Source organism: Cebus imitator, unplaced genomic scaffold (genome assembly GCF_001604975.1).
Source record: "Cebus imitator isolate Cc_AM_T3 unplaced genomic scaffold, Cebus_imitator-1.0 Scaffold524, whole genome shotgun sequence".
Classification (NCBI taxonomy): domain Eukaryota; kingdom Metazoa; phylum Chordata; class Mammalia; order Primates; family Cebidae; genus Cebus; species Cebus imitator.
Window position 1 is genome coordinate 655,219 of NW_016107839.1, and position 11,033 is coordinate 666,251.

At 61.5% G+C, this 11,033-nt stretch overlaps 1 protein-coding gene and 1 non-coding gene across 7 annotated transcripts; one reads left to right on the forward strand and one right to left on the reverse strand.

Moving 5' to 3' along the window:
- Positions 1 to 2,721: 2,721 nt before the first annotated feature.
- ADAMTSL5 (ADAMTS like 5) lies at positions 2,722 to 10,390 on the forward strand. 6 transcript variants are annotated; one of them, XM_037733427.1, is made up of 13 exons: positions 2,722 to 2,882; positions 3,762 to 3,788; positions 4,084 to 4,186; positions 4,881 to 4,953; positions 5,067 to 5,158; positions 5,364 to 5,424; positions 5,533 to 5,641; positions 7,229 to 7,356; positions 7,700 to 7,811; positions 8,164 to 8,555; positions 9,150 to 9,339; positions 9,417 to 9,488; positions 9,654 to 10,390. In XM_037733427.1, exons 3-13 carry the CDS (start codon positions 4,131 to 4,133, stop codon positions 10,067 to 10,069), a joined length of 1,701 nt encoding a protein of 566 aa, XP_037589355.1. In that variant the 5' UTR covers positions 2,722 to 2,882; positions 3,762 to 3,788; positions 4,084 to 4,130; the 3' UTR covers positions 10,070 to 10,390. The 6 variants fall into 6 exon arrangements, with proteins under 6 accessions (XP_037589355.1, XP_037589354.1, XP_037589358.1 ...); XM_037733426.1 differs by having other exon boundaries at positions 2,723 to 2,882; positions 3,762 to 3,940; XM_037733429.1 differs by having other exon boundaries at positions 2,740 to 2,882; positions 3,762 to 4,186; positions 8,164 to 8,250; positions 8,392 to 8,555.
- On the reverse strand, positions 10,370 to 10,480 carry LOC119468894. The gene has a single exon (XR_005197694.1). It is a non-coding gene; the product is annotated as a U6 spliceosomal RNA (small nuclear RNA).
- Between the last annotated feature and the right edge of the window lie 553 nt (positions 10,481 to 11,033).

Genomic DNA, 11,033 nt, shown 5'->3' on the forward strand with positions numbered 1-11,033 from the left:
TTTTTTGGCGGAGACTCTCTGTCCCCCAGGCTGGAGTGCAGTGCAACCTTCACTCCCGGCTAATTTTTGTATTTTTAGTAGAGACGGGGTTTCACCATGTTGACCAGGCTGGTCTTTAACTCCTGGCCTCAGGTGATCCTCCCACCTTGGCCTCCCAAAGTGCTGGGATTTCAGGCGTGAGCCCCCATGCCTGGCCTGAGCTGACATTTCTCACCCCCTCCAGGCCCTGTACACAGTAGGTGCTCCCTAGAGGCTTTCTGCTCGCCAGCCCCCAATTCCTCCCCTCCCTCTTGTCTTCATCCCCCTTCAAACACGTTTCACTCTCCCACCCCAAAACTGCTGGTCCAGGTCACGGACTGCCTCCGCAGGCCGGCGTGAGGGTCCATTCTCCGCCCTCCTCTGGCTGACCTCAAGGCAGCATCTGCCGCAGTCCCCTCTGCCGTCCTCGAAGAAGCCTTGACCTGCATCCGGGACCCCAGATGCACCTGGTTCTCTTCCTCTCATCCCAGCTTCTGATATTCAGGCTCCCCCAGCTTCATTGACGACTCTAAACACCCGCTGTGTGCCAGCAACACCCATATCCCCTTCTGCAGCCAGACCTGGCCTCCGACCCCAGCCTCGCCCTCCTGGTCCCCCCTGGCCTCAGCCTGCCCATCTCAGGCCGTGGGGCCCACTCTCCACCCAGCCGCCTCTTCCCACCCCAGCTCCTCAAATCCATCAGCAGCTCCTGCAGCCTCTGCTCCCAGACGGGGCTGGCCACGACCCCCTGTTCTCACCTGTGCCATCCCGGGCACACCCCCTGGCCCTCAGGAACCCCTGCTGCCTCCTCCCCGCCTTCCTACCACCTACCCCATCCCCGCAGCAGTCAGGGGTGGCTTTCCCCACCTTCCCTCCCACGGGGGTTAAACCCCTCCCATGACTCACCCCAGGCCCCCTCTGACCTCCTCTCCACCCCCCCCCCACATACCATGTCACTTGCTCCACCACCCAGAGCTCCTGACTGTCCCTTAGTCCCTTATTTTAGCCTCTGGGACCTGAGCTGCCTGTCTCTCTTTTTCATTTTTTGTTTTTTTAGGTTTTGTTTGTTTGTTTTTGAGAGAATCTTGCTCTGTCGCCCAGGCTGGAGTGTAGCAGTGCAGTCTTGGCTCACTGCAACCTCCACCTCCCAGGTGCAAGCGATTCTTATGTCTGTCTCTCAAGTAGCTGGAATTTCAGGCACCCGCCACCGCGCGCCCGGCTAATTTTTGTATTTTTACTAGAGACAGAGTTTCACCATGTTGCCCAGGCTGGTTTCAAACTCCTGACCTCAGAAGATCTGCCTGCCTCAGCCTCCCAGAGTGCTGGGATCCCAGGCATGAGCTGCAGCCCCGGCCTGTCCTTCTCTTCAATGAGGCCCTTACTGACATCCCGAAAACCACACCACCCACCGGGGCTATCTGTGGTGGGCCTGGGCTATTTTCTCCAACGGTCCAGATGAGAAGGTGGGATTCTATACTCCGCGGGCTGCCTTAACCGCTGGGCTGGGCCTGGCTGGGTTGTTCACAGCTTTGCACAGAGTAGGTGCTCAGTAAATGGCATATGGGTGGCTCTGCTGTGACATGGTACTGGCTGGAGGGCAGATTGAGTTGGACCGGCAACGCCCCGTATGTCCCCAGCAGACCTCTCTCTCTGTGATCAGCGCTGTAAACACCCGCTGTGCCAACGACATACATGTGGGACAGCAGAGTGGGCTTCTTGGAGGATGGGGTGCTCAGGCTGAGCCTGGGTGGAGCTCAGGGAGCCAAAGGGCAGTACCCCACCCTTCCTTTAGTGCCCCAGCCCCTCAGCCCGCCCGCCAGAAGCTGGTGGAGCCCAGAACCCCACGGCCTGGTCTCATCCCTGTGTGGGTGGGCACGGGGCGGCGCACAGACACCCAGTGGGAAATGGCGGGAAAGGGTGGGGTGGGGAGAGTCCCGGGGTGCCCCTCGCATTGCTGGTCCGCGCAGAGTGGATTCCAGATGGAAGGCTCTCGGTGGAGACCCCTGCCGGCCCCACAGCTGGGATGGGGAAACTGAGGCCGGAGACGGTGGGGCTGCGGCTGCGAGGGAGAGGGACCGCCTGGACCCGGGTCTGGTTCTGAAGCCCGGCTGGCAGCCCCGGGGCCCGGCAGGGAGGGCGGGAGGCGGGTGGGGCGCGTCCCCTGGTGACAGCAGCGCCCGGGAATGCGCCAGCTGGGAGGGTCTCTCCACCCCCCGCGCGCGGCCCCCGGAGCCGAGCTTCTCCCAGTGCGCGGGGGCCCTGTGCTGGGGGTGGCCGGGACCTGGGGCGGGGAACCCCCGGGTGGGAGCCCCAGGCGCGCGAGGGTCCCCATCCACGAGTGGGGCGACCCCCCCCGCAGGAGGGGTGGGGGGCAGGACCAGGGGAGGGGCTGTGACCGGGGACGGGAACCCCGGCGCGGACGCAATCCAGGCGTCGGCGGGTGGGGGCAGCGCCGGGGACTCCCAGGCCCAGGGCGGGGTGATCTCGGTTCGCGCACATTCCCGGGCCCTGAGAGCGGCGCCCGGAATAGCAGCCCCGGGGCAGAGCGGGCGGTCAGTCCCCGCGCCGCGCCTCCGCCCGAGCGTGCCAAGGTCACCGTGGCCGGGCGCTGCACAGCAGCCCGTGACTGCGGGGCCCCTGCGCTCGCGCGCGCCGGGCACTCCCCTGCCGCAGATCCGCTCCCGCCGCGCGAGGGCGCCCGGGGCCGCCACCCCTCCTAGCCCCGGCCTGGGCGCGCCCGCGGAGGCCGCAGTGGGAGGGGCCGTCCCAGGCTCCCCGCGCCCTGCACCTCGGGCCCCGCCGCTTCCGCCCGCCCTGAGGCCGCTCAGGGAGCCGGGACGCGCTACCTGGGCTCTGCGCAGCCGGTAAGTCCCTCTTGCTATCCTCCCGCTTCCTCCGGGGGAAACTGAGGCCCAGAGGTGCGCCTTGCCCCGAGATCCCACCGCCAGTCCGGGGTGCAGCCCACACGGGGAGGGGAGAGCCTTGGTTCTGGGGAGGGCTCACTGTGGAGGGGGAGGGTGGTCTTTGTGGCCCCTTACTTTTCATCACCCAGACCCCTGCTCCTCAAGCCAGGCTCAGAGTCTGGTGGGCTTGTCAGAAGGTCAAGCTTCCTCCCTCTGTGTTTTGTTTTTTGTTTGTTTGTTTTTGAGACAGAGTCTCCCTCTGTCACCCAGGGTGGAGTGCAGTGGCCCCATCTTAGCTCACTGCAACCTCTGCTTCCCGGGTTCAAGCGATTCTCCTGCCTCAGCCTCCCGAGTAGCTGCGATTACAAGCGTGCACCACCACACCCGGCTAATTTTTGTATTTTTAGTAGAGACGGGGTTTCACTATATTGGCCAGGCTGGTCTCAAACTCCCGACCTCAGGAGATCCACCTGTCTTGGCCTCCCAAAGTGCTGAGATTAGGGGTGTGAGCCACCACACCTGGGCCCCCCTCCACGTGTTTTAAATTTCTGGTTCCGACTTCTTCCTGCTTCCTGGGCCAGCCCAGGCTCTGAGCTCAGAGAGCCGTCTCAGCACCTGGAAACACCCGGGACCCCGGACACTTGGTGCCCCAGAGGTCCAAATGCTAGAGCCAGTGGGGCCTGAGAGCCAGGGAAATGGGGTCAAAATGGGACCCAGCCTCCTCCCCAGCTGGTGCCCCGACCAGGGCTCACCCGCCTGCCTGCCCTTCAGGCTCTGCTGGCACGGGACGCCCTAGCTCACTGGGCGGCCACTTCCCTTCCCTCCCCTTTCTCCCTGCAGGCTGGGGTCACGAGGAGGGTGTGGATGGCAAGTGACTTCATCCCTGCCCCGACAGATGGAGAAACTAAGGCTCAGAGAGGCCGTCAGCCTCCTCCCCTTCCCTCCACGGCCGCTCCCGGCGGCTCAGTCCCACCCCCTCCGCCGATGAGGCCATGAGGCGCCGACTGGACTGGGGTCAGGTCACCCCTTTCTGCCCCACCCCCAATCCGGAGGACTCCCTGCCGTCTGGGAGCCGAGGGAGCCCTGGGCCCAGGGTGCAGCTGGGGGCCTCTGCCAGGGACCCAACTCCTGACCCAGCCTCTGCTGGCCGCACCTTCTGCAGGGTCTCACAGAATCATGGACTGAGCCCACCCGGCCCCCACTGCACAGATGGGGAAACTGAGGCCTGAGAGAGTGGAGTGGCTGGCCTCAGGCCACACAGAAAGGTAGAAGCCGGGATGGTGGGGAGGGCAGGGAGGGGCCCCAGCCCTGGGAGTCACCTGTGTCCTATTTGTGAATGATGTCACCAATCATCAAGCATCGATTAAGCGCCTACTGTGTGCATTATAGCACAATACACAATCAATAATAACTTCAGTCTGGGGGCAGTGGTTCCTGCTTGTAATCCCAGCACTTTGGGAGGCCAAGGTGGGAGGATCATGAGGTCAGGAGTTGGAGACCAGCCTGGCCAAGATGGTGAAACCCCGTCTCTACTAAAACTACAAAAATTAGCCAGGCCTGGTGGTGGGCACCTGTAATCCCAGCTCCCGGCAGGGTGAGGCAGGAGGATTACTTGAACCCGGGAGGGTTGCAGTGAGCCAAGATTGCACCACTGCACTCCAGCGTGGGTGACAGAGTGAGTGTCCGTCTCAAAAAGAAATAACAGTAATAATTTTAGATGACAGTTGAGTTCTTCTTCTCCATCCGGTGTTCCATACCTCCTGTCTTCTTTACCTGATCCACAGAACCCCTCAACTTTCCCACAAGGGGGGCCTCTGTTACCCCATTTTTCAGAGAGGAGAGGTAGGGCTCAGAGAGGTTTGTTACTGACCCGGATCACACAGCCAGTCAAGGCAGAGCCGGGACACAACGCCGTGTCTCTGGCGGTGGCTGCCTGGACCCGGCCCCTCTGCTCCCCAGGCCCCGCCTCTTCCAGAACCTCCTGCTCTTCCTGTGGGCCCTGCTGAACTGTGCTTTGGGGCTCAGTGCTCAGGTAAGGGGGGGCATGAGCCCGGGGGGTGGTGAGTGAGAATGAGGACCCAGCCGCAGTGTGGGGTCACCAGCATCCCCCCGCCAGGCTGACCGTGCCTCTGTCTCCCCAAGTAGGGTCCGGGCGAGTGGACCCTGTGGGTGTCCTGGACCCGCTGCTCCAGCTCCTGTGGGCGGGGCGTATCTGTGCGCAGCCGGCGGTGCCTTCGGTGAGCAGGCCGGGAGGGGGTCCCTGCACCCCCCTCCCTGCCCAGCCCGGCCCCTGGCCGCACCCTCGGCCTGCCCACACATGCTGTGCCCTTTAATCCTGCTGATCCCGCTGGAATGCGGGCGGGGTTGGCGGGGGTGGAGGGTGGAAGGCCAGCCCCGGGAGGGGGTCCCTGGGGGTTCTCTCCACACTGTGGCTCCCTGCAGGCTTCCTGGGGAAGAGCCATGCTGGGGAGACTCCCACGAGTACCGCCTCTGCCAGCTGCCAGTAAGCCCTGCCCACCTCCCAAACGCCCTCCCCACCCCAGGCTGCCCAGAAGCCCACACCTGTCCCTGGGGTTGTCCCAGCCTCTGGCTCTCCTATCTCTGCCCCCAGGACTGTCCCCCAGGGGCTGTGCCCTTCCGAGACCTACAGTGTGCCCTGTACAATGGCCGTCCTGTCCTGGGCACACAGAAAACCTACCAGTGGGTGCCCTTCTATGGGGGTGAGTAGCCTGGTCTCCTGTGGTCAGGATTGGGCCAGAGGGAACAACTCATTACTCCCAGGGAGAGGGACTTGGAGTGTTGCAAAGAGAAGAGGGTATTAGCACTAGGGCTTTGAAGAATATGTAGGAGTTGGTGAAAAGAAACAGAAACAGCATATGTTAGGGTGGAACACGGGCAGAGGGAAGCAGGGTCCATTCTCCACAGGGCTGAACACCGGACTGAGGATTTACTTAGAGTTGTATCCAGAGGCCAGCAGTTCTCAAACTTATCCCAGTAGCAGGAAATGTTGCTGCATTGAGCTGAAAATAGCCAGTTATATAACTGTGTGCCTGGGGCAGTGCGTCTCCAGATTTCAGGGAGACAGGCAGCTTCACACGCCATGGGGAAGGCAGTCACAGATACAAGAAAAGCCTAGAACAGAGAAAGTGCCATCCTTCCACCTCATTTCCTTCCCTCTCTTCCTTCCCTCCTTCCCTCCTCCCTCCCTCCCTCCTTCCTCCTTCCCTCTCTCCCTCCCTCCCTCCTTCCCTCCTTCCCTTCTTCCTTCCCTGCCTCCCTCCCTCCCTCCTTCCTTCCTTCCTTCCTTCCTTCTTGCTCTGAGAATTGGAGGAAACTTGCTGGGTCCGGCCCCACAGAGGCCCACTAAGGCAAGTCCAGGGTCTGTTCCAGGCAGGGTCTACCACACAGGCTCAGGGAAATGGGAGCCAGAAGAAGCTGGAGCTGGAGGAGTAGGGGTCAGGGCTGTCAGCCTGAGTGTGTGATCAGACAGCCCATTTTGCCCCACTTCCAGATAGAAGGGGAAACTGAGGCCCAGGGAGGACCAGCGACACACCTCAGTTGCATGAGACTCAGTCAGTATACTGGACAAACACATCATTGGGCACTTGCTGGTTGCTTGGGTGAGGTGCTAAGATTTTTTTTTTTTGGAGATGGAGTCTTGCTCTGTTACCCAGGCTGGAGTGCAGTGGCACCATCTTGGCTCACTGCAGCCTCCACCTCCCTGGTTCAAGCGATTCTCCTGCCTCAGCCTCCTGAGTAGCTGGGACCACAGTCACATGCCACCACACCTGGCTAATTTTTTGTATTTTTGGTAAAGACGGGGTCTCGCCATGTTGCCAAGGCTGCTCTTGAACTCCTGGGATTAGGAGATCTGCCCACCTCAGCCTCCCAACATGCTGGGATTACAGGTGTAAGCCACCGCACCTGGCCACCTTTAAGGCTACCCATCTGCACACTGATTGAGTTCTTGCTTCCGTATTCTAGAGCTTAGAACAGTATCTGGAAAACAGGTGTTCAGTGGAATCAAGTATGAGTAATGGTGTTAATAATGAATACTATGTAAGGACTCCTAATATAAAGACTACGAATGAATGAATGCAGCCCCAGGATACTTGCCTGGGAGTCCTAGGTTGCTGGAGGCAGAGCACCTATGGTCCAGTCCTGGCTCTGCCTCAGCCTCGGTATGTGGCCTTGGCTGAATCTCTGGGCTTCATCTGCCCAAGGCGATGGTTGCCTGACAGACCTTGGTATAGGGAGACTGGAACTTGAATAGGAGTCCCAGGCCCACTGACTCCTCCCGCCCTCAGCACCCAGCCAGTGTGACCTCAACTGCCTGGCAGAAGGGCACGCCTTCTACCACAGCTTTGGCCGCGTCCTGGATGGCACCGCCTGCAGCCCGGGTGCCCATGGGGTCTGCGTGGCTGGCCGCTGCCTGGTAAGGACTCGCCGGGCCCAGTCTGAGCCCTGCCTACCTCCCATTCAGGCTCCACCCACAGCCTCCTCCCTAGGCTCCACCCATCACCAGGCTCCACCCACACAGGCCCCACCTATCCATAGGCTCCCCTTCCAGGCCCCGCCCATCACTAGGCCCCGCCCCCAGCCACCTTTAGGCCCCACCCCTTGGACACCATGCCCATCTCCATCCAGGCCCCGCTCCTCCCTAGGCTCCGCCCCCATCTTCCCTCCAGGCCTCGTCCTTTTACTCCCACACTCTGCCCTTTCCCCAGGTCCTGCCCCTCCCAGCGCCAGTCACGCCGCGCCTGTCCTTCACCCTTTAGAGCGCCGGCTGTGATGGGTTGCTGGGCTCCGGCGCCCTCGAGGACCGCTGCGGCCGCTGCGGAGGCGCCAATGACTCGTGCCTATTCGTGCAGCGCGTGTTTCGCGACGCCGGTGACTGCCCGCCCCGTCCTCCCTGCACACACGTCAGAGCGGGCCCTTTAACAAGCCGTGGCCCAGAAGCAAATTTCCGTGCTGATTGGCTAGCGTATGGCCCAGCCCCCCTTTCTCTTCATCCTGATTGGCTAGTGACAGATTGTCCCACCCTCCCAAGAACAGATGGGGTTTTAACGCTTTCCCTGCCGCACCGAAGCGATAGTAACTGTAACTCTTAACGTCTACGGAGGGTTTTCGGTTCCCAGGACCCTGGCTAGCTGTCTTACCCGCAGGAGCTCATTTAATCCTCGAGTCATCGCTCAAATACACCCCCACTGGCACCCCAACACCCTCTTACCCTCCCCGCCAGGTGCCTTCGCTGGGTACTGGAACGTGACCCTGATCCCCGAGGGCGCCAGACACATCCGCGTGGCGCACCGGAGCCGCAACCACCTGGGTATCCTCGGGTGTGATGTGGGAGGCACCTGGCCGGCCGGGGGGTGTCCCCGTTTACAGATGGGGAGACTGAGGCCTGAGGAGGGGACCCCAGGGTCTGGGAGACGAGACAGGCTCCTGAGGGCTGACTGTTCCCTTGCAGCACTGATGGGGGGTGATGGGCGCTACGTCCTCAACGGGGACTGGGCAGTCAGCCCGCCAGGGACCTACGAGGCGGCCGGCACGCATGTGGTCTACACCCACGACCCAGGGCCCGAGGAGACGTTGCGCGCAGCCGGGCCCACCTCCGACGACCTGCTCCTGCAGGTGCCACCTGGCCTCCAAGAGGGTCAGAGGGGGGCTGGTGAGAGAGGGGGTCAGAGGGGGTGTAGTAGGGGACAAGGTCAGAGAGGTGAGGCTGATGACAGAGGGTGTCGGCTGGGGACAAAGCATCAGCAGTGAGAGGCTGGGGACAGGGTCGGCTGGGAATAGAGGGTCAGACGGGAGGCTGGGGACAAGGTCAAACGGGGTCGGCCGGAGACAGAGCATCAGAGGGGGAAGGCTGGTGACAGGTTCGGAGAAGGGAGGTTGGGAACAGGGTCAGAAGGGGGAGGTTGGGAACAGGGTCAGAGGGGGGAGGCCAGGGACAGGGTGGGGGGGAGGCTGGGGACAGTGTCAGAGGAAGGACGTTAGGAACAGGGTCAGAGGGGAGAGGCTAGAGACAGGATCAGAGGCAGGGAGGCTGGGGACAGGGTCAGAGGAGGGAAACTGGGGACAGGGTCAGATGGGGAAGGCTGTGGACAGGGTCAGAGGAGGGAGGCTGGGGACAGGGTCAGAGTGGGGAGGCTGGGATCAGAGCATCAGAGGGAGGAGGCAACCCCAGCCTCTGGAGCAGTTCCCTGTGTGCCTCCCCCTCTCCAGGTCCTCCTGCAGGAGCCCAACCCAGGCATCGAGTTTGAGTTCTGGCTCCCCCGGGAACGCTACAGCCCCTTCCAGGCTCGGGCGCAGGCCCTGGGCTGGCCCCTGAGGCAGCCACAGACCCGGGAGGTGGAGCCCCAGCCCCCCGCAGCCCCCACAGTTTCCCCTGCACAGACCCCACCCCTGGCCCCAGGTGAGGTGGGGACAGCCAGGGTGGGGGACGAGTGGGGGCTGAGGTCTGTGCCCCTCACAGCACTGCCCACCCCACAGACCCCTGCCCACCCTGTCCCGACACCCGAGGCCGCGCCCACCGACTGCTTCACTATTGCGCCAGTGACTTTGGTGAGACCCCCGGGGCTCTCCCCTCACTTAGCCCCCTACTGACCTGGCTTCCTCCTGATCTCTGCCCCTCACCTGACTTTACCCTTGACCCTTTCTCCTGACCCTCATTTGACCCTTATGTGACCCCTGACCCCTCATTGATACCTGACGTGAGCCTGACTCCAGTCACTGTAGATCCCGAGGTCCCACCTGACCCTCAGCCCCTCTTCTGGCAACGGGGGCGTGGAGACTTGCGCAGAGCAGAGCCTGCAGCCAGCTCAGCGCCCACCCTGCCCACAGCGTTCCAGGCCCGCGTGCTGGGCCGCCACCGCCAGGCCCAGGAGACCCGCTATGAGGTGCGTATCCAGCTCATCTACAAGAACCGCACGCCACTGCGGGCCCACGAGTACGTGTGGGCGCTGGGCCACTGCCCCTGCCCACTGCTGGCACCCCACCGGGACTACCTGCTGGCTGTCCAGCGCCTCGTCAGCCCCGACGGCACACAGGACCGCCTGCTGCTGCCCCACGCCGGCTATGCCCGGCCCTGGAGCCCTGCCGAGGACAGCCGCGTACGCCTGACTGCCCTGCGCTGTCCTGTCTGATCCCCCAGGAACCCTGGCCACACACAGCAAGAAACATACATCTGACCAGGTTCAAAGTCAACCTATTTCCCCTCTCACCCTGGCTTCCAGGCAGCTCTGAAATGTGTCCCACCTGCAGCTCTGTGACTCCCTCTCACACACAGACACCTCTGCATGCAGCCACATTCACCGCCACAAGCCGGCAGGCAATGGTGGGAAAACACTGAGGTGGCGCTGACTTATTTCACCTCTCTCCCTGGCTGCCAGGAAGCTCATAGCTATTTATACTCAGTAAGTTGTTTGTTTTTTTTGTTTTGCTTTTTAAATATGGAACGCTTCACGAATTTGGGTGTCATCCTTGTGCAGGGGCCACCCATGCTCATCTTCTCTGTAGCGCTCCAGTTTTCATATATGCACTGCCGAAGCGAGAACTAGACTCTGAAAGTTTAAGTCTGCGTTCATTCTCTGCATCACACTCTCTTGCTTGAGACACTGCCATGAACAAGCCTGAGAGCCGGCTGCCCTGGGCACCAGCAAGCTCGTCTGTTTACTTCCCTGACGCTGCTGTGTCTCCTCTCTGCTACTCACACACACCCTCATGTGTGAAGGGCAGAGACACTGTCACAAGCAGGCACGCCTCTTAGAAGACATGCCTACCAGGCACTGTAACATACCAATTTCCCCTTTTTCCTGCCTACCAGGAAACACAGAGACAGTCTTTTCAGCCTGGGCATTTCTGGCTGGATTTCTCCCCATCAGCATGTGTTCACCGCCTCCTCTTTTTTTCTGTTTTTTTGATGAAGTCTTGCTCTGTCCCCCAGGCTGGAGTGCAGTGGTGGTGATCTCGGCTCACTGCAACCTCCACCTCCCGGGTTCAAGCAGTTCCCCTTCTTAGGCTGCCAAGTAGCTGGGATTACACGTGCATGGCACCATGCCCAGCTATTTTTTTGTTTTTGTTTTTTTTTTTTTGAGATGGAGTTTCACT